The sequence below is a fragment of the Anopheles bellator genome, chromosome 1 (assembly GCF_943735745.2).
Source record: "Anopheles bellator chromosome 1, idAnoBellAS_SP24_06.2, whole genome shotgun sequence".
Lineage (NCBI taxonomy): Eukaryota > Metazoa > Arthropoda > Insecta > Diptera > Culicidae > Anopheles > Anopheles bellator.
In genome coordinates this window covers 15,535,432-15,543,822 of record NC_071285.1, presented here as the reverse complement: position 1 = coordinate 15,543,822, position 8,391 = coordinate 15,535,432, and the positions used below count along the sequence as shown (strand labels likewise).

The window sequence follows — 8,391 nt, the reverse complement described above, 5'->3', positions numbered from 1 at the left end:
GCAGCCAGGAGCCAGCCGCTGGAATATTCAAATTCGGTGCCCGTTTCCGTTTCCCCACAGATCAATCCCAAGTGCAAGATGACGCAGTGGTCCGAGTGGAGTCCTTGCAGTGTGACGTGCGGGCTGGGCCGCAAGATGCGCACCCGGATGCCGATCAACAAGAGTATGAAGGTGCACCACAAGCGGTTCGTCAACTACTACATGACCCGGCGCCGCGGACCGGCCCACGGGGACGATGAGGACGACGATGACGAGGAGCACGGCAGCGTCGAGGATCACGGTGACGGCGAAGACAACGATCTGCACATCACCGACCAGAACGATCCGTGCTACGGTGTGGAGACGGTCGAGGAGGTAACCTGCGGCCACGACTTGCCACCCTGCGACGGACTGTACGGTGTACCAGGTACGGAGCAGATCCAGGGTCTTCCGTGATTTCCGGTTTTTTGATGGAATGCTCGGGTTCCTTCCTTCCCACAGAACTGTGCTTCCTGGAGCCGAAACCGGGCAACTGTCGGGACTCGCAGACCCGCTGGTACTACGATGGCGACAAGAACGACTGCTCGATCCTGTTCTTCACCGGGTGCGGCGGCAACAACAACAACTTCATGTCCCGAGAGGACTGTCTCGATACGTGCAGCAAAGGTAAGCGGCCGGGTCGGGTCTTTTGGCGGGCGATTCTGACGTCCGGGTTTCGTTCTCTGGCCTTCAGACCGTAAGTTTACCAACATCCCGATACGGGACCAAATCAGCACAAACAGTGCCGGCGGTTCCGACTACGGTGCCGGAGGTTCCGACACGGACCGGAAGCAGGACTGCAAAACGTCACACTGGAAGCGGGGGCCCTGCAACGCGACCTGCGGCGAAGGTTTCCGCGCCAAGAGCCGCACCATTCTGGTCAGTCCTTCCATCCTTGCTTTCTCTTTCTGCATTTCCTTCTGCACGTTCCGGTTCTACGGCTTTACTGACCTACGCCACTTACCACAGGTACACCCAGCGAACGGTGGGCAGCGGTGTCCGAGGAAGCTGCGCAAGGTCGAGCGCTGCTTCTCGCACTGCGACTCGTCCCGGCATGACACGAACCCGTCGTGGGGGCCCTCGACCCGCTACGCGCCCGAGCCGATCGAGTGCGAGTACTCCGGCTGGTCGGCCTGGTCGCCCTGCAGCAAAACCTGCGGCGACTACGCCGTCCAGCAGCGCACCCGCTACGTGCTGAATCCGGAGAACGGCCGCTTCTGTCCGCACCGGCTCGAGGAGCGGAAATGTGATATCATGCCTTGCCTGTTGGGCAAATAACTCGGCGCCGGCAGCGGTTAGATCCCGATTCACGTTCCCGACGGTCACGGCACCGACGGGGCACCGAAACACCGGGCGTACCGAAACGCTTTTCCCCGTATTGTGTGGTTAGATTTCGCCGGCGCCGTGCGGCCGAATTTCCCTACATTTCAATCGCATGAGCTGAGCATGCAAAATTTCGTTCCCATTTTTTTCCCCCTTCGTTCAATATTTTATAACCCTTTTTTTGCCGCGACCCATGGAATGGATGCATGGAACCGCCGGTGGATTGGATTGGAAGCCGCTCGCATACGTCAGGACCTGTCGGTGGACCTGTGGCTGTGGTGAGGTGACGCACTGTGTTTACGGACCCGTTGGGTTCGGCCCTCGTTTATCGGAAGCATACATGGCGGCATGGCATCCCTCACCGACCAGCGAGAACGAAACCCGGCTGGTGCCGGAACACTAATAAAATAACACACAAACACGCCCTCACGGACACATAAAAATAGTTTAAAAACCGTAGGTGAAATCCAAACACCGGTGCATGATACACAGAGCATGGGGAACCCGTCATCGTCGAACCTATAGGTATAATATAGGCCCGCCGATGCAGATCTAGTAACCCTGCCAGCAGCAGCAGCAGCAGCAGGAGCAGTAGTAGACCACACATACTGACACGTCGCACGTGACGTTGATTGCACCGAGCTTGATAGCCAATAGAGAGAGAGAGAGCGAATGAGATAGAATGAGAGAAGCAGGCCCCAGTAGGTTCGTGTGGTGCAATTAAAGGGAGAGAGAGAAAGAGAGTTGAAAGAGTTGTGTGAGAGGCAGGATTGAAGAGGAATGCACACGACACACACAAACACACACACACATCCATCATGTATCCTTCAACTAACGAGATCGAATAAAATGAAGTACACGTAACTCTGTACTCTGCGGCGCGGCTTTGGTTTGTATTTTGTCGATTTTTCCCTTTCCTTTCATTTTATACAATTTTCATTTTGGGAAAACTCGGAACCACCAAGGACGACCCGGGGACGAGCCGAAGGTTTCGCGGTTTTTCGACTACAAAACCGAAACCCCAATCGAACACAATTCGCTCATTTCAAATCAAATACTGGCATTATTTTGACTGCCACAGCCGTGTCTCGCGCGGTGCCGGGTTTGGCACCCCCTTGTTACTGGTGGTGGCGAATGGGGATTCTATTTGATCGGCACGAATCTATAGTTTAGAACCGAACCCCTGCCACAGTGACTCTAGTGGTACCGTAGTGCCTTAGGGCCCACAGTGCTGTTAGGGCTGCAGTGGGGAATTCGTGGGCTATCAGATAGGGCTATCAGGACCCTGAGTCCGGAAAACGAACCAGGAACGTGCACCGGTCTCGAAAGTGTCTTTTCTGGTAAGCTTCTACCTCGGCGCTAGGCCGTTGCAGTGTATCCTTTCGGTGGATGAGATCGTTGTCCTACCAACGTAATTAGCAAAAAAGTATTAAAATGCCTGCTCTGGGGGGGAGCACTCGAAGGCTGGTGAAAATGATAACAGGGCACACGATGTGGAGAAAATTACATTACATAAAATTGATCCCCGTCCCTTATTGGGAACTAGGCCACTCGTTCTACTTCCACGGTCCCACAGGACCTCGGGAAGATTATAAGAGTCCCCAAAGTGAAAAACGAACGCCTATCCGACTACCGCTTTAATGAACTTTGTCGTCGTCGATGGACGGCTCGGTCCGGAAGCGGAACAAAGCCGCACCCATTGTGATATGAATGCCGGATTGTGGCCCCTGTTTGAGTTGCTAACGTAGGCTCCCATGTTCTCCCTCTTCTCGCAGTAAGCCTCGTCGGCATCCGGTCGATGCAGGTACCGCACAAATTTTCCGGCTCCTTCCTGGCGGCAGAGAATGAAGTTTTTGGAGCTTTCTGTGGTTTGTTGCTTTTGGGATGCCTTGAAGACCCTAGACACCAAGTTAGTACATATTTTATTCAAAGTATGATCCATCATCTAGCTACAATTTTCCACGGGTATGGTGTTTTAGGTTCTGTGTGTCCAGGAATCTAAAATTGGGGTTAAGTTTCTCCACGGTCCTGACGAGTGCTTAACTATTTCATTTACAACTTGCCTTGCGTTATGACAGTTCAAAAATCACATTTTAAAGTTTGTTTACACGTTGGTGCCACTTCCGGTTTTATTTGATCGTAACAACTCATAGTGGATCGTTCCTAGTTGATCCATCGAATACACAGCATTTAATTTTTCCGGTACAACTGTGGTAAGACTAAGTCTTCCGAAGGTTCGATCTTACGTTTTGGGGAATGGTAGGGAAGACAGACATGAAGAACACTTAAGATATGTGCCTTAACTCGTGTATTCTTCTCGTGATAAAAATTAATTCTTCTTTCACTTCGAGCCCACATCACCAGCAGATCGGTCGATGGCAAAGGCGAATGAGTCGTCGTCGGTCGACCTGATTGGTTTGTAAGCCTCAAAAAGAGCCGAGAGCAAAGGAAACTTTTTCCCACAAATTCCACTGTAATCGTCTGCATCAGGTGAAACTACCACTATTCCTCCCAAACCTTCACTGTCCACGAAATGTACCTTCTCTTCGAGAGAATCTTCATTTTCATAACCAATCCACTTGTTCCCGGATATCGCGTACGGTGACATACTTCGCACGTCCCATTTTTTAGCCCAGAACTCATCGTCTTGCTGAAGTTGAGAACAAATTTCGTTGTACTGCACAAAATCCGGCAAATTATTGCTGGGAGAATTAATTCCCCGCATGGTTGTATCATCCACATTGAACATCAAACCAGTTAACCACACTTTCAGCAGTATTTTTTCTCTGGGACATCCGATATTGATCCAGTTTCTTGTCGCGTCCACAACGTTGTAGTGCTTAAGAACACCTTTGTCAAAGTTTCGCCGATGCATCGGGGAAGGGACGTCCGTGAAATTTTGTGTGTGCCCCGGATGTCGCCATACTCGGAGGTGAACGAAATCAGCCGTTCTAAGGATTAGAAACATAATCACATTTTTTCTGACTGATGTAATGAACAGCAAACGGTTACTGCTACTCACTGGCAGATGCGGCTTTGTTCGTGTCCTACTCCAATGAATTCCTCTGTTCCGTCAACGAACACCGAAACTGTCCACGAGTCGTGTCCGGCACTCTTGAAGGCTTCCTTCGTTTCTTTATTTAACGTAGCATAATTATGTATTACTTCTTTCGGATAGTACCATTCATACCATAGTCCATCGAAATTATATCGATTCAACAAACGAATAGCACTGTCGATGTAGTTTTTCCGTGTGTCATTTGAGGCAGTGGTCTGTTGAAATACTTCGTTTGACCAAATGGTAACACCCAACAAAAGCTTTAGATCGGGCTGTCGTTTCTTGAGATTGGCGAACTTTTTAAATCCTTTCTCCTGTATATCAACCTTTACATCGAACGGCTGCAGCTCAAGGTATTCTGCATCGATTACAGCGCCGAAGTATACCACGTGTGTACAGAGGTCCACCGGAGTGTCTTCGATACGGTACTCTGTAGATTTAGGTTTAAACTCGTCGAACATACAAACAAGATGCCTGCTGGTAGAGAAGGCCTTCGCCTTTTCAGACAGAACACAAAAGAGTATGAACAAAATTAGCCAACGTTCCGATCGAAGGGTTCTTCGTCGACTGCGGTGAAGATCGATCGGAACAGGTTCTCCACGGTGGCTTCGTTCTCGGACGTGATGGCCAGAGAATCCGAACATGGTTCTTTTGCTGGTTAAAGCAGGTTTGCTCTGCTGGCGGTTCTCCGGTACGTCTGATCACTGAGAAGCACAAACTCGAACTGATCACACAAGCACTGTTTCGGATGGGTTCGTAAGCTCCGGATGCTAATCAAATCGAGCTCCTCAAGGTCAGGGCAGATGGGTCACAAACATGCAGTTCCATAACTGCAACATTCAAAGGAACGCTTACGTCGCGAAACGATTTTCGCACAATCTATCCGAAGAAGCTTCCAATTGTCGTACTAGGTTTATCTAAACGTTGTTAATGCATTTTGTGATGTACAGGGTTTACAAGAGACCAGGCGTTCCTGGTGCATAGAAGAGTATTCTTAAAATAACCGTGACGGCCGCACCCGCAAATAAACTAAAGTCTAATTTCAATACCTAGTTTGGCTTGGGAACCCTAGTTTGGGTCTTGGGATTGGGTTAATTTGTATATTTTAATGAAATGTAACTTAGATTGCCAAACTTTGAAAGCGCCTAATGTGCGCCTTTTCCCCACAGTGCGCCTTTGCTTGAGATCGCCCTACTCCTGGTATCCGTTTTGAAGTCTTTCGTGCTTTACTTTCAACGGCTTCGGCTCATATTGTTTCGAATCAACTACATTCGCGTAGTAGAGCACGTGTATGCAGATGTCCACCGGAATGTCTTCGATACGGTGTTCTTCGGAACCATTAATAAGTTGTCTTGTTACAACAACCGTACAACAGGCAGGGCCATAGTCAGGCAGAATACAGAAAATCATCAGCATCATCAGGCAACATTCCGATCTTACGGTTCTTCACTGTCCCCTGTTCGCCGGAACGGGTTTCGCGTTGGGGCATGTCTTGGGCGGTGATTCGGTCCACATACTCGATAGCCAATGAGTTCAAACAATTCTTGTCTCTGTTATGTCTCAGGACGGGTTTTATTTGCACACGGCCCATGCACGTCTGATCACTGAGAAGAACAGATTCGAACGGATCACAACATTGAATGGATAGTGCTGAAGAATAGGAAGACTCCGATCTCCCATTTCTTTCTAACCTGTAATTCATTACGTTGACCATTACTGACCTGCCTCACCACTCGACCACTCCGTCGATAGTTCTTCAACGGCAACGGCTCAAGAGAAACTGGTTACTTTAGGGATGCAAAAGCGCGGTATGCAACGAACGCGGTACAACATCATTGCAAACCGAATCAAACATAAATAGGCCTATTTCATGCAGAAAAGAACATCACCGTGCAATGAACTCAAATATATACACTAACATAAGCGGTCAAGTAGCGATGATTCGCAGGTGAAGAAATGGGTGCAAATGAGACGAACGGTCGGAAGAGATTCTCCAAGGTGGCTTAATTCTCGGACTTGATGCAAAAGAGAATTCATACATGTTTCTTTTGCTGGTGAAAGCAGGTTTTCCCTGCTAACGGCTCTGCTACACCTGAGCTGATTTGATCGAAATGAGCTTCTTAAGGTCATGGCGGACCGTCATTCAGGCTTGCGAATTTCGTGCGCAGTTAGTAAGGATGTCAGAATTAAACTGGTTCTTTGATGCATGCATGCATCGAAAGTATATCACACGACATTTAATATATCACCATGCGTCTCACATTGTCAATTTAAAAGACTTTTGTCGGTCGATCATTGTCTTTGGAGTCATTGTTAATCGCTTACGATAACGATAAGACTATGTATAGCTAGGTCCGGTACGACGCGTAAAAACTGTGAACGAAGCCCGCGTGCATCTAAAACCGCAGCCACCTCTCCAATCGTCCTTATTGAAGACAGACATTTGGAGGAGCTAACTTTACAGCCTTTTCATGGGCTGTAGTTCTATGGAGTAGAGAACCGAACGTAGAGTCGAACACACTTTACGACCATCTCGCTGTCTCTCTTTCCCTCTCCCGGCAGAGTGACAAAATCCGCACCATCATCAAGGCCCGGGGCATCTCGTACCCGAATGTGACCGGAAAAACATTCGCCGTGTTTCGCGTCGACTCCAACCACCACCTGGTGTCGCTCGTGTCCATGATCGACCCGTCCCCCGACTGGATCGTGGGGGTTTCGGGGCTCGAGCTATGCCTGACCAACTGCTCGTGGATCGAGAACAAGATCCTGAACCTGTACCCGTGGGACGCCGGCACCGACAGTGGCCCGACGTACATTGCGCCCGACCAGCCGACCAACCCGCCCGACGTGATCCGGCGCATCAAGTCCAACTTCCCGAACGACCCACGCTCCCCGTTCTACGATCCGTCCGGCACGGAGATGAAGCCACTGGCGCGGATCTACCTCTCCCGGCAGCGGCTGTACGAGAAGAACTGCGAGGCGGACAACGAGGAGGAGAACGAGAGTAAGCAGGCGTGCGAGACGGAACCGTGGTCCGACTGGACCGACTGTAGCTCGCGGTGTGGCAAGGGCAAGCAGACGAGGCGCCGCGTCTACCGGCACCCGCTGAAGGCGAAGCAGGCGGAGTGCAAGAAGAAGCTTTTCGACCGCCGGCCGTGCGTCGGCACGGACCGGGACTGCGACTACAACAGCCAGGAGATCGAGGAGGCCTACCAGAGCGACCCGGAGTGTGAGGTGACCGAGTGGGGCCCCTGGAGCGAGTGCAGCTCCCCGTGCGGCCGGGGCAACAGGACACGCTCGCGGAAGTACCGAAAGAAGGGTGCCCGGAAGAAGTGCGAACGGTTGCCGAACCCACCGCTCCTGCAGCAGACCGTGCCGTGCGACGAGGACTGCGGTGGTGACATCTCGCAGCCCGTCCTCAGCTCCGATGTAACTACCCCCCACCGCAGCCAGGAGCCAGCCGCTGGAATATTCAAATTCGGTGCCCGTTTCCGTTTCCCCACAGATCAATCCCAAGTGCAAGATGACGCAGTGGTCCGAGTGGAGTCCTTGCAGTGTGACGTGCGGGCTGGGCCGCAAGATGCGCACCCGGATGCCGATCAACAAGAGTATGAAGGTGCACCACAAGCGGTTCGTCAACTACTACATGACCCGGCGCCGCGGACCGGCCCACGGGGACGATGAGGACGACGATGACGAGGAGCACGGCAGCGTCGAGGATCACGGTGACGGCGAAGACAACGATCTGCACATCACCGACCAGAACGATCCGTGCTACGGTGTGGAGACGGTCGAGGAGGTAACCTGCGGCCACGACTTGCCACCCTGCGACGGACTGTACGGTGTACCAGGTACGGAGCAGATCCAGGGTCTTCCGTGATTTCCGGTTTTTTGATGGAATGCTCGGGTTCCTTCCTTCCCACAGAACTGTGCTTCCTGGAGCCGAAACCGGGCAACTGTCGGGACTCGCAGACCCGCTGGTACTACGATGG

The 8,391-nt window shown here is 51.4% G+C and overlaps 2 protein-coding genes across 2 annotated transcripts; both read left to right on the top strand.

The window, feature by feature from the left end:
- Window positions 1–84: 84 nt before the first annotated feature.
- On the top strand, window positions 85–2,204 carry LOC131216157 (spondin-1-like). Its single transcript, XM_058210571.1, has 4 exons — window positions 85–406; window positions 481–645; window positions 713–897; window positions 988–2,204. The coding sequence occupies exons 1-4, from the start codon at window positions 136–138 to the stop codon at window positions 1,294–1,296; spliced, it is 930 nt and encodes a 309-aa protein (XP_058066554.1). The 5' UTR covers window positions 85–135; the 3' UTR covers window positions 1,297–2,204.
- A 777-nt stretch (window positions 2,205–2,981) lies between these two features.
- Window positions 2,982–8,389, top strand: LOC131215109 (spondin-1-like; the record flags this gene model as incomplete). Its single annotated transcript, XM_058209489.1, has 5 exons — window positions 2,982–3,042; window positions 3,117–3,209; window positions 6,882–7,828; window positions 7,905–8,250; window positions 8,325–8,389. Coding segments are annotated over exons 1-5 (1,512 nt in total), but the record flags the coding sequence as incomplete, so codon positions are not given.
- Between the last annotated feature and the right edge of the window lie 2 nt (window positions 8,390–8,391).

Bases quoted from the DNA above. Each gene is read 5' to 3' on its own strand.
- LOC131216157 (XM_058210571.1), top strand. From the start codon at position 136: ATGCGCACCCGGATGCCGATCAACAAGAGTATGAAGGTGCACCACAAG. The intron at 407-480 runs GTACGGAGCAGA...TCCTTCCCACAG, and splicing joins CGGACTGTACGGTGTACCAG to AACTGTGCTTCCTGGAGCCG. The intron at 898-987 runs GTCAGTCCTTCC...CACTTACCACAG, and splicing joins CCAAGAGCCGCACCATTCTG to GTACACCCAGCGAACGGTGG.